At 38.0% G+C, this 16,553-nt stretch overlaps 1 protein-coding gene across 1 annotated transcript in view; it reads left to right on the top strand.

Annotated features, from left to right (window-relative positions):
* DLGAP1 (DLG associated protein 1) overlaps positions 1-16,553 on the top strand; it is a 143,398-nt gene that overhangs the window by 9,802 nt on the left and 117,043 nt on the right. Inside the window, exon 2 of the mRNA XM_026070566.1 lies at positions 4,860-5,074. Within this exon, the coding sequence (XP_025926351.1) occupies positions 4,860-5,074 (215 nt within the window). The remainder of the gene's footprint in view (positions 1-4,859; positions 5,075-16,553) is intronic.

Genomic DNA, 16,553 nt, shown 5'->3' with positions numbered 1-16,553 from the left:
TTCATTGTTAGATCTGAGTTTTCTTTTTGACTACTCAGTTCTCTCCTCTTCTTCATGAGAGTAAAAATAATTATGCGAGTGATGTTTCTGCTTGATATTCTGCTACTGAAAAAATGATATTGCCAAGGTAATTGGATAATATGATTTTCTTGAAAACATTAAACAGCTTTTTCACAAGTATGTCAATCTTAATGCCATTAATCCTCCAAGGCAGCAGTTACTGTGCATATGCACTTGCATGCAGCATAGTAGGTGACCTTGCAAGGTATAGTATCAGCCATTCAAACGTAGCAAGAGCCTGTGGGAAAATTTGTACAGACCTCCTGACTAAAAAAAAATTTAAAAAGAGCTGGAGGTTCACATAGGCACTTTTCCCAGCATTTTTCCAGACCAACAGAAAGCAAGGAACTACAGTTTGTATAGTACCATATGTGCAGAAACAGAATGCAGGAAACAGTGTGATCAATTTTATTTTCCTAATTTGTAGTTTTGAGAGGGCTTGGTGTGTTGTTTCTTTCCCATGATATGAAACACTTTACTGTGACAATAAATTGCATTGTCTACTCTGAGCTGCTACAGCCATTCCTATTAGGCACCAAACAAAGAAGCTCTGAAAATCAGGTCACTTGTTTTAGTTTGTATTGCTTTAGGCATTTATCTATAGGCACAGAAGTATTAAAATGTTGATATTATATTATATTATCTGCCAAGAGCAAAATGGGTATAAAAATAGTAATGCTGTGTTTGAAGGGTTGTGTGTCCTACTCAAGTAATACACAGACAATGCTCTGAGATCCTTTCATTAAAAGTATCATAATAACTATTAATAGAGAAAACAAACATCTAATACTTCTAAAGCATRTCTTTACCTTGCAAGTGCTCTCTATCAGTTTCACAATATCTTACTGTTTTCTTCTGCTCTATCTTCTGAAATCACGATTTCCAACTCTTGTGAAACTGAAGGAAGATAAGAGGGGAATTGGACCCAAATTTCTTTTCCTAATATTCTCTTAAATATTGAAACCTTTCTGAYAAAAACAGAAATCACTTGAATATCTGCAAGAAAACTAAGCAAACTGTTTAACAAAAGAGAATACACTACAGCTGATACCACTCCTTTTTAATCAAATATCCAAAACATTCTCTTACTGCAGCTTTGTCTACGCAAGTAGGATAGTTTGTACAACCCTCAGACTTCCTCAATGCCTAAACTGAAAACAGAAGTATATCTAGGCTGATATTTTAGGCTGCTCTCCAAATCTGGGTGTTTTTCCTAACCACAGCTCTCCTTTTCTCTTTAGCACATAGAGGGTTTATCCTTAAAACAGTAACATGGTGATGGAACTTGGGTTGCATTTGTATCATTTTCTTCATTTTTGCACATGAAGTTCCAGTGTCCAAAAGTAGAACAGTCAGTGGGTTTGTGGCACTCCTTGAGACTGCTTTGTCCCTGGTCTCTGCGTGAACAGCTCAGCTTTTTTTCTGCAACTAGAGTGTTTAAAGGCAGAAGAGGTATTGATAAGAGCGTGTTGTTTGTCATAAATTACCCTACTTCACTGAGCAAGCAGAGCTCAAGCAGGGGCTTCCTCGTGATCACCTCATACAAACTGTGCAGCCAGAGCAATGCTTTCAAAGCTCATCATGACACATTTCCATCTGCAGTATTCACATCTGTAAATAATGTTTTGTGGCACATTCATTGCAACTAGCTTTCAAAACTTCGTCTGTCATATTTAAATCATTCTGAGAAGCTTTGGGATGAAAGGCATTGTACTTACATATGGTACTATTGACAACACAGCTCAAGAATTTCAGATTTATGATGCCCACAGCAGCTGTATCTTATCTATATTGCAGCTACAGACTAGAGCATTAAATTTAACAGTATGTCTATTATTTAATAAAACTACAAGTGTTCAGCTTGCCTGAATTACAAGTGCTGCGTGAGCATTATAACTTTAAATCCTCTGACTTTTACTTAAAGACACCAACCTGAATGTTTTATTACCATATTTTATGTAGTGTATTAATGGATTCATTCCCTTTTTTATTTTAATAAGAAAAACACAGATCCTTAACTAAAACGTGGTAAGTAAAATATTAAACAGATAGATAGAAGAGCATGTCCTCTGAGGTTTCACAGACACTTTACATACTCTTACTTAGATATTTCATGTCTGCCTTAAAAGTGACTGGAAATACACTTTTAAAGCCTTTAAAGTTCTGGCTAAGTCCCAGCATTTCATCAAGTTTGATTTCACTAATCCTGTGTTAACTTCTTTCCTGAACATGAGTGATTTGAAAAATCAAGGTTTTCCAGTATTCCAGAGAAGTGGGAGCTGTAGGTTCCTGGGTGTGTATGAGGGATGCTGTGAAAACAGACTGCATTTTCTTTTTTTCTTTTCTCTTTTGCTGATCCTGTAGCCCTAGAACCAACCAGAGCTGGAAAAAAGATTATTCTCCATCTTTCATAAGTGTGCTGGAGAAGGAGTCTAAAATGATCCATATTCCTCTATGTCCCAAACGAAAAATCAAAACCGCTACCAAGTATTGCACTCATCTACATGTTACATACATATACACCCTAGGAATGGGCCTCAACAACTTCCCATATCTGGAGTCTAGGCATAAATTTAAAAGCCACAGAACTGAAACACTGCTTATGTTTTTTTCATTTGAAATGGAAACTTATCAGGGCCTTATGCTCAATTCTGTTCCTCCAGTGGGTTTTCTTAATATTTACTACTCTCTGTCTGTGCTACTCTAGTCCTTAATTAGAGTCTTCCTCTTTATTAAAAGAAGGCTATTTTAAACTGTATTTAAGTGTATTTATTTAATTACTTCCTATTGGTATGCAATTCTGCATGCCATTGTTCAGTAAGAAAACTGGACATAGAAATATTTCCCTGCCTTAAGAAACTTACATTCCTGAACCCCAGGGAAATATAAAGAAAAAAAGAGAGAAAGAAAGAAAGGAAAAAAGGAAGAAAAGCAGCAAACTTTACACACTGAAGTGGAGTCAGGATCATTAACCAAATGGTATTTAAAAAAACATAGAACGATGGTTAAAAGAGGCACAAGGAAGGAATTGGTTAAAGAAAACAAGGAGCAGCCTGGAAGGAAGTCTGAGTGCTAAGAAGGAAAACTGAGTAATAAAAAGAAATGTTGATACAGCTATAAGCTGTAAGTACACTTCTAGGATTAAATCTTGAGTCCACTGAGGAAAATGTCAGCACTCCCAGTGAGTTTATTAGGGCCAGCCTTGAGCAAGGGAGGTTTGGGGAAAGAAAGAGAGCTTAGATTTAGCACAGGAGAAAACAAGTACTTTCTTGAGTCTGGAAGTTCAAAGAAGGCCATAAATCATCATGTCAGCAGCAGGAAAAAAAGAGTCAGTGAGGAAGAAAGTTGGCSATGTCTTGGGCTTGAAATCAGAATGAAACAAAGCAATGGCTTGGCTTATGAATACTGTAGTTAATTAATTATAAGCAGCAATAATCCCATGAATGCTTTGGACCATTAAATACCTTTGTTCCTTTGTTTAGCACAGTGTTTTTGGATTACAGTTTACGGCAACATAGTCTGATTTTATGCCATAGAATTTGACCCACATTGACAGTAACATTTGTGGACTCAGGCTTATGTTTGTAGTGGGAGTCGAGAGCTAGGCTGTTAGCAAACAGTCCAGTATTTCAGTTTTGATTGTCCAAACAAACTGGCATGTAAGTGCTTGTGGTTGAAGTTTAAAAGCAATAGATACACAAAATACTTAGCAGAAGTTAAATATTGTAGGAGAACAAACTCTTCATGGAAAAGAAACAGTGATTTTTCTGGCAGATGCTAATATTCAGAAGCTGTAGGACAAATTTTAGCACCCTAGATTTGATATTATCTGTTTAATACAGCTTGTAATGGATTCTGGGCATTGCATCTATAGCTTGCCTTATATAATTGATTCAGTAAGGATAATCAGAAAAATAGGAAACCAGAGAGGAAATTGACAACTACTTTTGTTTAAAAACTTGCGTACAATATTTTTAACTAAAAACTGCTTTTGCAGTTTCACCTTTACTATAAAAATGGGGGTTCTGCAAAATAACTTCAAGACATCTTCTTCAAGAACCCAGCTCTGCTGCATATTGTTTCCACTACTACAGGGTCAGGTGTTGTTTTATGATGGGTGAAAAAGACGATCAGAAGCCCCAAGAGCAGAGGAAGGGAGGGAATGGGTGAGCAAGCAGACCATCTCTGCTGTGTCCCAAAATCTTGCGAGCACACATAGGCAGTGTTCCTACTTCCACAGCAAAGGTTGGGTGGTTTTTACTTCACATCAAGAGAAATAGTGAACATGAARAAGAAGACGAAGACAAAGAAGGGGAAAAAAGAGGTGTATGGCTCAGACACGCAGACTAGCATAATTCAAAAGAAGGATTTCTGCAAGCTAACGGGTGTCCACTAGCACTAAGTATGTTACAGAGACATTAGTATTATAATTTCACAGTTACAGACCTACTTTTGTGATGCTTAGTATGCATCTAAACCACTTAAACTCTTGAACCAGCATCATTCTGGTGAGTGCAGGGCCATGCATGCATGGTCTGAATACGTTTTGATTAGGGATCTATCTTTTATCTTTTGTGCTTTGTCAATTGAGGCAAATAAGAGACAACTCCAGAGGTGCTTGTGACTCTACAGGGAGACGAGTGGGCCCACGCTCCAAACTGCAGCCCACAGCTGGGGCTGGGCCCTCGTCCGTGTGAATTTCTCTTCTGGCTCTCTTGTGCTTTATTGCGTGCAGATCTCACTGTGCAATTACATCAGGGAAAAGTGTACTAATAAGGGAATTGTATTTACAACTGCAGGTTCCTCAAGATGAATGGACTGGGTACACTCCACGAGGGAAAGATGATGAGATTCCCTGCCGGCGAATGCGTAGTGGCAGTTACATTAAAGCCATGGGCGACGATGACAGTGGAGACTCAGACACAAGTCCGAAGCCATCTCCAAAGATTGCGGCACGAAGAGAGAGCTATCTCAAGGCCACCCAGCCATCCCTTACAGAGCTCACCACCCTCAAGTGAGTCAGTGTTTTACTGCATCATTTAGCGGTCTCCATTAAGACATAGATTTTCTGTTCTTATTTGTTTCTGTGTTTCTTCATTTCTGCATACCAAACAACTGTGTTCAATCACACATATTTTTAGTATGAGGTTTTCTGAAGAAGGGTAGATTTGGACATATGTTTCAATGTTGTCCTGAAAAGGGACCCTTCTACCTGTGCTTTGAATTTGCTAAGTGTTTCAACCTGTTAGTGTTAAGTGAAACCATTGAGGTATATAAAATAGGTCTGTTCTTTAAATAGTTTGCAGAATTATAGCTTAGGACTGCTTAAGTTTTACATAATTGTGTATTTATTTACTTATACTCAACATGAATAGCACATGTTAAATTAGCCTAAAGCTAATCTTTGCAACTCGTCAGAGAGAATCTGACATTTAATTAAAAAGAACAATGACTCTCTGAAAACAGACAAATCCATGGTTTCCACTCTTTTGTTCAGTCAGAATTACACTGCTTTTTGTGGAAAATTATAACCAAAAAAGAAATTTTAAAGATCATTTATGAGAACTTTGGTCGACAGGAATGATGAATTTGGGGTTTTTTATGACACTTTTGTATTTTGTATTACTAAAGTCTTTTAAAAGATCCCAGATTATCAAGAAAATTGCAAGAACTGACAACTTTGAAATTAGCATTTTTTAAATGATTCTAAAATGGAGAGCTCCCCTAAAACAATAGAATCAATTTTATCCATAAAAGAAGACAGCGTGGATTTAGTTCAACAATTGTTTCTGTGTGTCTCCTGCAAGGTATCACAGCTATAATAGTGAATCATAGTTCATTGAACCAAAAATAACCTAATCTTAGTATAACTTGCCTAAGGCTGTAGCTTTAAAATGGGGGGAAAAAAATGTATCTCTTCTAGTATCCATGATTAGTGACAAGAGTATCCTTCTGCATTTCTTCATTAATTTCCTCTCCTTCTGTGTTCTCCTCTACCCCATAGTTTCCCAGAGACCTTATCTGAGAAATAGATTGTAGAGAAAAGCGTTTGATCCTTGTTAAGAATGTCATGCTCTTGACACCGTGATGAATAGCACAGAAGACAAGAACATGCTTATCACAACTCCCCATAGCAGCCTGTCTGACTTTGTCTCAGGAGAGGCCAGGAATTGCTTCTGCTCTGTCCTTTCATAAGTTTCCAAAGGAGAAAGCAGTCTCATTTTCTGCAGGGATTTTTGTAATCTTGCTGGAGGTTGCTCAAGGGATCCAATGATTCCTCTCATCATCCCACAGTCTTTACCACATCCTTTCCTGAGCCAAAACTCCTCCTCTGAGAACAGTTACGGCAACTTATGCAGTCATCTGAAAAGGTGAACATGAATGTTATGCACCACCACAAACTCCACAAAGCCATCAGGTGTGGAGCTTATTCTTGTTGAAACTTAATAAATATCTGTTCCRTAGTTCTATAATATATATGTGAAGCAAAATACTTCACTGTGAGTATATTTGCTTTTGGTCATACCTTCATTTCTGTTCTCTGTAGACATGAAATTTGCAAAAGAATTTGGAATTATTAAAAACAAAAAGTCCTGCATATCACTGCTCACCCACAGAGGATGTTAGTTAGATCAGAGGGGCTAGGCAGCAGAAGCTTTGGAGTTTAGCTTTGAAGTCGTCGTAATTCAGCAAAGTACTTGTATGAATACTTCATTTTACATATGTTTCTTAAATCCCTTCCTATTCAGGAAAGCTTTTAGGAATATGCTTAATTTTAAGCTTTGCTTGGTAGAATTCATGTAAGCTTAGGAGCTGTGCAGAAGTAGGATGTAAAGCATAGAATAGTAGAAGGAAGGGGAAAATAATAAAACAAAAAAGAGAACAAAATATAAAATTACTTTTCTTTTTCAGTGACTTTTCAGCATGAATTGGCATGAAGTAGAATTATTTCTTACAGTCTAGTGCAATACTTTGGATACTTTTGCTGGAAAACCTTTCCGCTTTCAGAGCTGATTTGTATGAAACATAATTATGCATTGTTTTTATTCCTTTCTGCTGAACATGATAATGTTTTTTTTGTGAGAAGTAGCCAAAGATTGAAGTCTTCTGTTAAACTAGGTCTTCTGCTAAATACAGCTTAGGCCTGTCAAGAGGCTATGCAGACTTCTTCATACCTTCCTAGTAGCATGACTTGACCTTGACCTGGAGAGGATTGCTTATTCATCCCAGAGCTACCCTGATTCCTCTGAGAGTTGTGACAGAGTTTTGCTGGCATGTCGGCCAGAGACTAAAGTGGGGCCCCTAACTCACTGAATATAGGCCATCAAGCAATTGTGTAATGTGTGATAACAAGTTATTTCCTTGACTTACTGTTGACTTGACCTCAATTTGCACCTGAATAAGGGCTTAATGGAAATGAGCCAATAGTCATTTTAGTAAGCAGACAGCCTTTTACTGACGCTAGTGGACTTTCTACCTGACCTTACGGGACATTATTAACACCTTAAAGCTGAGTGATATTCGTTTCTTTAACTATGGGGGGTTTTTGTCAGTGAAGCACAGGTTCCTTGTTCAGTGTTTCTAAAAAAAGAAGTCGATGTTTCTAAAGAAATAACAGTGGTTACTGTCAGAGACCTTCTGCACTTTTCTGCTACCATCTTTCTCTGTTTTCTATATGCAGTCTCCAGTGTGGCAGGTAGTTTGCTTCACTTTCATCTCTGACAGGAAAACAGCTTAAAATGTGTCTTTTTTTGCTTTCACTGTTGTTTTTGGAGGGATTTTTCGTCTTGTGGGACTTTTCCTCTCTAAATACTTTAAGTCTAATATTGGTCTCACAACCCACACTCCCCCTCCCACCTACCTAACTATCATTGCTCATGCACCTACTCTTCTAAGAAAGAGTTTTTCATTATTACCAATGTTTCTTTTTATATAAGCAATAACTTTTGAACAGCACAACTGTGTCATATCCCCTTTACGTAATGCAAATTTATTTTCCTGTTTTTGCTGAATTTTTTTCTTGCTATACCTCACAATCTACCTCCTACAGTATTCCTCCCATGCCATGGTTTCCATGTGATTACAGAACATGTTTCAAATGCTGTGGGTACCATTCTGAATAAAGTACAGCTTGCTGTGATCTTGAAATCCACACCTCCGCTGCTGCACTCTCATTATCCTACCAGGAAGTGAGCAGCTTTCTCTCTCTCTCTCTTTGCTGGCAGTGTCCTCTTGGTGTTTAATCTTTTACAGTCTAGATAAACTGATCCAGGTCAAACAAGTGGTATTTTCTTGCCCATTCCTAAAATGTGGCAAAAGTTTATCTTGCATTCTTAAGCAGATAGAAACAGGACTGGTAAATCCACTTCTAAAGAAGGTGCAGACAACAGATAACTGACATTTCTAGTATAGCTGAGATTGATTCAGGATGTCTTCCTTCACTATCCGTATGTACTTTTGTTATGTTTAGCCTGGTTTTCATTAGAGGTAAAGGTATGCAATTGCATTGTCTGTCCATGCACCAGTCTGTCACTTCTACCTCCTAATAACTTTTGAATCTGTTGGCCAACTTTAGCCAATTTTGTTACAGAGGTTAAGTCTGAAAGATATGAAGTGCCAACAAGTTTTATGAAGATCTGTAGCTGGATAAGGCAGAGAAAGATTTGAGCTAGTCCCTTAGGATTACTTGAAGGAGTATGTGCATGGTAGCTGACAAGTCAGCACAAAGTATAGCTTGAAACCACAGATGGCAGCACTTTCCCAGCCTGAAAGATGAGGAGTGTGGAAGGGACTGGAAAACTCTGTTGAGGACAAGAGGTCTAGACGAGGTATCCCATTACCATAGTTTTTATATTTCTCTTCGTTCTGTCCCTCTCCTCTTCTCCACTGCATGCACATTCACTGTTTAAAGTATGGGTTCAAATTCTGCTTCCTAACTCAAAATTTTTGCTACTTTGGGGACTTTGGGCCACTTCAGTCTTTGTGTTTTGTTTTGTTTTGTTTCTCAATTTTCTAAAATAGTACAGTTTCTCAATTCTCTCCATTTGTGTACATTTTTCATAGATTTTGGATAATGCTGTAGAACTGTTACTTTGGACTCATATTTGATCACACATGTTTTTTTCTGAGAGAAGTTGTGTTCACTGATCACTACTGTACTGACCATTTCAGTAATCTGRATACATGGAGGTACATTTATAGAAGTCATGCAGAAAGTAGAGAGAGAAGAGCAAAGTGAGTTTTTTCTTAACAAATCTTTATTTTAAAGGTGTTTTAATAGGCATGTCATGCTTTTCCATTCAACTGTGGACTGGAGAAATAGTTTTAAACGCTGTAAACACTGCTTTATAGGCATGAAGTTACAGCACTGATGATTAAAAAAGTAGTCAGATATGAATAAAAAACATTAGACAGAGTTTCCACATTACAGAATTCATCAGTGTAACTTCTATCATCACTGTGTCTCTTCCTGTGGCTTACTCTGTAGCGGATGAGTGATACTTATATATAGAATAAGCCAACCATTTTTCTGCCAGAAAACTAATCAGGGACAGTCCAAAAACAATATTTCAAAATGTGTATGTATATATATGTACCCATATGTTTGTATGTACCCAGGCTTATATTTTTGTATATACTAATACAAAAAGTGTAAGCACTTTCTACCTGTATGTGTATAAGAATCTGGTCTAGGACATAATCTCAAAACAGGATGAAGTTGTTTTGAAAATCTCTGCGCTATTTTTCTTAATGTACTATAAAATCACAGTAAATGGTTGTGCTAAATTGAGAGGTAGAATCTAGTAGTAAACTTAATGACAGTGACAAAAGGAAGAAGAAGAAGAGGTAAATCTGTTGTACACATCATGAATTCAAACTTTTCAGCAACTCTCTGAGGAATGATCTATAGTCGGTTCCTGGAGAACAAGTCTACAAGCTAGGGTCAACCTACATTGCTAATCAAACCTTGAAAGAGTGCAGGATCAGTGCTGCTGGGAAGATATGCAGAAAAACTCCAACCACCCTATTGTTACATTTTTAAAAGATGTTTCAGATAGAAAATCCCACAATTCTAGTAAAAATTAAAAAAATTAAAATTAAAGAAATTAAAATCAAAGAAGTTCTATAATCTACAAAACTCTCAAATAATTTTGTCTGGTCAGTAACTTGTGGAGGTCAGGAAGGAGGCACTATGCCCACATTGGCATAGTCATTTAGACTGTTTGGTGGGAAGGTTCATCTGCACTCAAAAAATGAATTATGTTACTACATAAAGTCGGTATTCAAACATGAAAAACATGAGAAAACACATTGATGCTAAGAATGATATGAATGAAGGGATGAGAAAAGGTCAAAAAGCTTTGTAAAGACACAGCAAGTGATATGTCTCAAGGCCAGGATGTTGTTAAATGTTATGCACAAGGCTAGAGGTCATTCTAGCTTTGATTTTCCTACAGTAATGTAACACGTGCATTTGTACACATAGATATCTTTACAGCTTCACAAACTGATACAGCTAGCTCTTAGGAAACTGTGGAATAAGGTAAATTCTAGAGGTGCTTCTCCCATGTTGTCAGCTTTTCTAAATCACTGTTCTTGGGAAGTATCTACACTGGGGACAATGATACACAAGACAGGGATAAATATAGGCTGGTGCACTGGCTAGGCTGCCTCTGGCATTTGGGCAAACTGAAGATGGGTTTGATGTCCTTATGTTGCACTTCAATGTATAGCATTGTATACATCCTTAGATATGGAAAACATCTTTATCTTAGAAATGAAGTCCCATCTATTTTAATGTGTTTCTGTATTACTATAACATGCTCAAAAATATCCCCAGAAAAGGGTGTCACATAAACAAAAATATACTTTTTTTAAATGGAGGTGCTGTCCTCATTCTGCTAAAATTAATGAAAATGTCGCATTATCTTCAGTGACCCAGATCACACCTGGGGGAAGGGAGAGGCAAAATTTAAGGTGATGCAAATGTCTCCATCTTCCTTTTGGTGAATATTTTTAGCCACATGCAGGGAAGCTTGTTAATTTTCTTTCTTGTTGAGTGACTTCCAATTAGGGAACAATAAGTTTCCTAATTAGTACAAGAGGAATAAGCCTGATGAGTCTTTTATTAGTAGTGTTTTACATTGTATTTCCAATGCAGTGTGTTTCGTTGTTTCATGTTACAGTCTGTTTCATTTTCATCAAACCTTCAGCTAATGAAAGAATTGTTCCGTGTTTCCTTGAGGTGTTTTTTGTTTGTTTATTTGAGGGATTTTTTTTTCCTTCTGGATTTCCCATGAAAGAGACTGCATCTCAATGCATTTKGGATCTACAGCTGAAGCAATAGTATTCTGGAGCTATTGTTGACCTGTATAATAACTTTCCCGGCCTGCAATCACTAACACATGATCTATTACTTAGCTTTTTATTCTTATTATTATGATCTCTTCTCTCTGAAAGCTGGGGAGAGGCTGTTGGCCAGGCTTCTCACTTTTCAGACTCTTGTGTCTAGTATGATTAAGGTCAGTGGACAATTTATTAGTCAGAAGAAAATCTGAAGGCAAGTCACTAAAAAATATTTCAAAGTAGTAGGTGGGCACCGCTCTGGAGCCAGTGCTTCTCTCATGGCAGCTCTCATCAGTTTTGTATATGTGATATTTAAGGAGCAGAGGATATTGATTTATTGCAGGAACTTAGAGCAAGACAGCTTTGGCAATAGGAAGCTAACAATTGCAGCTTYCCACTGATGGATATATAAAGCAATTTTGGTCAGTTAATGTGCAGTAGCACTGATGGGTTGTGGAGACCCTTGTGCCCCAGGGCAGCTTCCCCTCTGGGCTTTGCGTCCCCTYGCATGAAGGTATGTACCTTTACAGGACAGTAGTGAGCCCTCTCATCTCACTGTAAAATCCTCCCTGAAGGCAGGTCATTCCCCAATGCACTGCATAGTGCGTAGGTGGGATCAGTGCTCCTCCTCCTATCTGCTTCCCCAATAATCCTCACCAGTATATATCTTGCAATGAAACTGAAGCACCCCGTCACCAGCAGGGTATCATAACATCTACCTTTATGTCACTCCAGAGCCAGCTCCATTTGCTCGTGTCCCCTGTTAAGTCAGTATTGTCACAGTTGTGAAAATATTCTGATTTTGTTTTTTTATTTCTCTAAGATGAGGCGTCAGAATTTTGTTGTGGTTTATGAATTGGCCTATGCTACGTTTTTTGTCTCACCTTTAGTTTTTACTCTTACTTGTTGAAATTTCAGGCACTAGAACAGTTACAATTAACTTACATAAGAACACACATTGAAATAAAATTACATTTGCCAGTCATTTTTTAGTGTTTGTGAAAGTTATAGGCCAGCAGTGCTGGAATCTGAAATCATTTGTTCACGTTCAGAGCAGGTAGCTCACAGGCAAAGGGTCCTCAGCCGTGTGCTTCCTCATGGCATAAAGCAGGACTTGCAGAGATGCAGCTTTGTAAGTTGCCATGGCCATTAATTTTCACTTACTGAATCTGCCAAATGGGAATTTTGATGATGATGGCATTTCTGAGGCAGAGCAACATCTCCTATACACTAAAGAGATATAAACAGTTTATTTAACTGGTGTCTCAAGGAAGATATTTCCTGTCTGGAGACTGATGTGGTCAGTTCTTTACTAACATCATCGCTTTTATGACTGGAGGTAAGAATACTGTAACATCATTTACATGAATATCGGGTAGACTTTTTTAATAATTAAAAATTATCTTCCTCCTGCTAGCTTTGAATTTCCTTTCAGAGAGTATCTGAACAAGCTTCCAGAAAATTTAGATAGCATATTTGTGCATGCATATGAAAGGTTTTTGTACAACTATTTATGACATGAAYGTTTGTTCACTTTAGGGGACGTAACCAGTAGTGTGCATTTTATCTGAAAAATTAGTACAAAGAACTTCAGTTCCAATGTTAATATCTAATATTTTCAATTTTCAGCAAAAGCTTTGAGATTAATCCAATAAATTTGAATAATGATTACTTTAAAATAAATCCTAGTAAAAATTTGGATAGCCATTTTTATGTCATTCCTTTAGTTGTAGAGAAATGGCATGCACAACTGCTGGGAGGCAATGTTTTCTGTTAAGTATTTCAGTTGAAGTTTGATCATCAGGTAACATTCACATATGCCTGAAGAGCAGTTGAAATAAGACTGCAGAAGCAGTCTCAAACGCTAACTCAAGTCCAGCTTCCCATTCAAGTTTTGCTGCCTACATTTCTAAGCTAAGTGCTAGGGGAAAATGTTATGAATATTTCACGATAACTGTAATGAATATGAACTATGTCTCCTGCTCCAGAAGTTAGTAATGAGATACTCCTCCCACAGTGGTATCATTGGATTTCCCATTCAGCCTGATTCATGAGAATGTTTTGTCAAACTTGAGAGAGTCCTTCATCTTTTCTTCTTTCCCCTTCCCAATCTAATTCTCATATTCGTTCTTGAAGAGCTGTTTGATTTGTTCCAACCATAATGTTACAGAATAATAGTTATTTGGGAAATTTTATTAGGAAATTAAAATGAACAATGGTTGCAGTAAAACTAGTTTAAAACATGGGGGGAGATATTTGATTAAAAAATCCACGCAATTTCAAGGATCATTTTTTTAAGAGTTCAAAACCAAACCTGCTTTTCCTTTTTATAAAAGGAATTTGGGGCTTTAAAAATATTTTTCAAAGGTTTTATTGATGTTAACAAAAATACTATTAAAAATGCTCACCTATTCCTTCTGAGCAAAAGATGTTGTTATGAAGAAAATCAAAATGCAATTACACTTTGTAGAATTTCAACATGGACTTGCTTTTTGCTATATATCTCAATCTCAGTAGGAGAGTAAAGGTGTGAAGTTGGGGGGTTTTCAATCTTATAACATTTACCAAATATATACCATTGTTTTGTGATGCTTCTCCCCAGACTGCTCCATTTGTGCAGAATAGATATCTCCCTGTCTGAGATGTTTGTTTTTCTGGTTACTGATACTCTTTGTATGGTACTATAAAAACTTTGATCCCTGTTCCAGCCGTACACAGTGGACTGTGGCTCTTTGGGTTCCTAACGGTGCTCTTTTCTTTTGGAGTCCTTAAAACACCATTGGTGACGCAACCTCCTGGGGTCCTTGGCCCAGCTGCCACATTCGGTGTTCTCGGTATTCTGTGATGCCTTTCACCTTTTCCTTTGGAATTTATCATCCTTTCAACCCCAGCTCAGATTGCCAGAAGTAATTTCATAGTAGTATATCAGGAAATGTATTCTGCTTCAGTCTCTTCCAGAATCATAGCAGTTAAAGGTCTTGGTCCTGTATAGACTCATATATACGCCTGTGTTGTTCTTCCTGGACTTCAGATGCTCTTTGAGCTGAGCATGTGGGAAAGTGTTGACAAGGGCTGGGTTTAAGACCAAGTGTCCCCACCTCTTTCAGGGCTCCTATGGCTGACRCCTGCTCCCTCTGGTCATTCACCAGAAAGCTTTTCTGGTTGTTGTCAGTCACTGGAAAATAGTTCTTCCTGTCAGACTCCTGCATCACAACTGGGAAATAGGCCCATGGAGCTTAAGCAAAGTGTTGTCCATTGGCAACACTGGAGTAGTGTTTTGGAAAGTGATAATTTGTTAAAGAATATCTGTAACCTTGTTTAGATGATCACTTCACTCAAAGAAATGAAAACCCTTGGGTAGCCAGTCATCTGACTCAGCTTTACACCACATTTAGCTTTATGCTAGTCAAGACTATAGGTGAAACTGAGGACGTCCAGCTTCAGCCTCTCTCAGTCAAATCCTGTAAACATTTATTCATCTCAGAGCAAATGTTAAAAAAATTGTTCAGCCATATCTTTCAGGTTATAGCTTTTACACACCCAGCCTGCATATATGTGTGCAAAACTGGCTAAACTGGTTTATATTTAGCCCTACTTGTGCCCAGCTACTTAAAAGGCTGCCTCTGAAAGGAAGTTAATAATGTCCAGTGGGGACAGAAGAGGAAATGCTGCTTTAGACTGCAAGGGCTTGCACAAGCTAGATGTCAGTAAAATTTTTCTAATGGTAATGATAGTTAAGCACTGGAGTAAACTGGAGTAGATTGCCAAGAGAAGTCACTTCACTGGATGTTTTCAAGAACAGGGTAGAAAATGTGTGTCAGGAATAATTTAAGTATTGCTGATCTTGCTTTAGGGTAAGAGGAAGGACCACATGACCTCATGAAGTCCCCTCCAGCCCTATCTTTTATGATTCTCTGTGTTTCTCAGGCTATTGAATATATCCAGCATCACTGTTCTTACTTCCTTTTTAACTTCTTTTAAAAATAAAACCCTCATCAAGACCACATTATTGCTGAAGGCCTGCTGTTGAATAGTAAATATAGGTATGCCACCCACAGCAACCCTGCAAAATTCTTTCGTGTACTTCAAATGTTATTTCATTGCTAGCATTTTGAAACTCTGGATGCTGCCAGCCATGCCATGCTTGAATCTCTGTGTGTGATCTTGTACTATCTGGTTTAGTTTGCTAAGGGGAGCTCAGCTGATATATTAAACCTGCCATGCAGAAAATTCACAGGCATAAAAAGAGATGTGCACTCACACAAAATTCAGTGTGGAGTCCTTAAAGTCCAACATAACAAGACAAGCAAACAGGCAACAATAATGRAGTTAATTATTCATTATAATTTTCTGTTCTGATCAGCTGGAAGCACAATATTTTTTCACTGTGAAATGCTGGAGCCCTTTTAGACAAAAATGGAACAAGCTGGGATAGTGTATTTTGTTTTTGTTTTAATGTGATATTCCAAGACAAACAGTGGTGTATGTCTTCTGCAGACATGCTTTAGTATCTTCTGTTAACTTGCATCATGTTAGGATGAGAGAGAGAGACAAGAAAGTGAGAAATCTCCATAGTTACATCTGCAGTAGAGTTGCAGGGCGATGTCCAGCTCCCATCCCGTCACAGGAAGGCTGTGATTGCTGTTGAGGCTGCATCCAGCTGCCCAGCGGCTTGGCCRGGGGCAAGCCCATGGATTCCAGACAGCACTAACTGGCTTTGTCATCCCCAAATGCCGCGGCCCCATCCAGAGCACCCAAATCCTTCCCTGCATTTTAGTGATGTGGGAATGGTAGCCATGCTTGGGTTTTGTCTGCGTGGCTCTGCATAGCGATAGTGATGTATCATGCCGAAGGCAAGCTCAGAAGCTTTCAGGGCTAGTACATAAATCCCTCCGGTTTTATAACTGACAATTGCTATTGCAAATCCGCACTAAGCCTTCATTACTGTACACTTGAAAGGAAACCTTGAAAAACTTCCTTTGGGAGATACCCTTCGTAATCTTGGGCTAGTCCCAGAAATGCTCTTGGTACTTATTTGTGATTTCATCACACCAAAATTGGCATAATGTGGCAGGATAAATAAACAGAAGTTTATTAAAACTCTCTTTTAATAGTCAGTGTCTTTTATGGTCTGCATAAAAGGATTG

The sequence above is a fragment of the Apteryx rowi genome, unplaced genomic scaffold (genome assembly GCF_003343035.1).
Source record: "Apteryx rowi isolate R43461 unplaced genomic scaffold, aptRow1 scaffold_312, whole genome shotgun sequence".
Lineage (NCBI taxonomy): Eukaryota > Metazoa > Chordata > Aves > Apterygiformes > Apterygidae > Apteryx > Apteryx rowi.
This window is presented reverse-complemented; position numbering and strand designations above follow the sequence as displayed.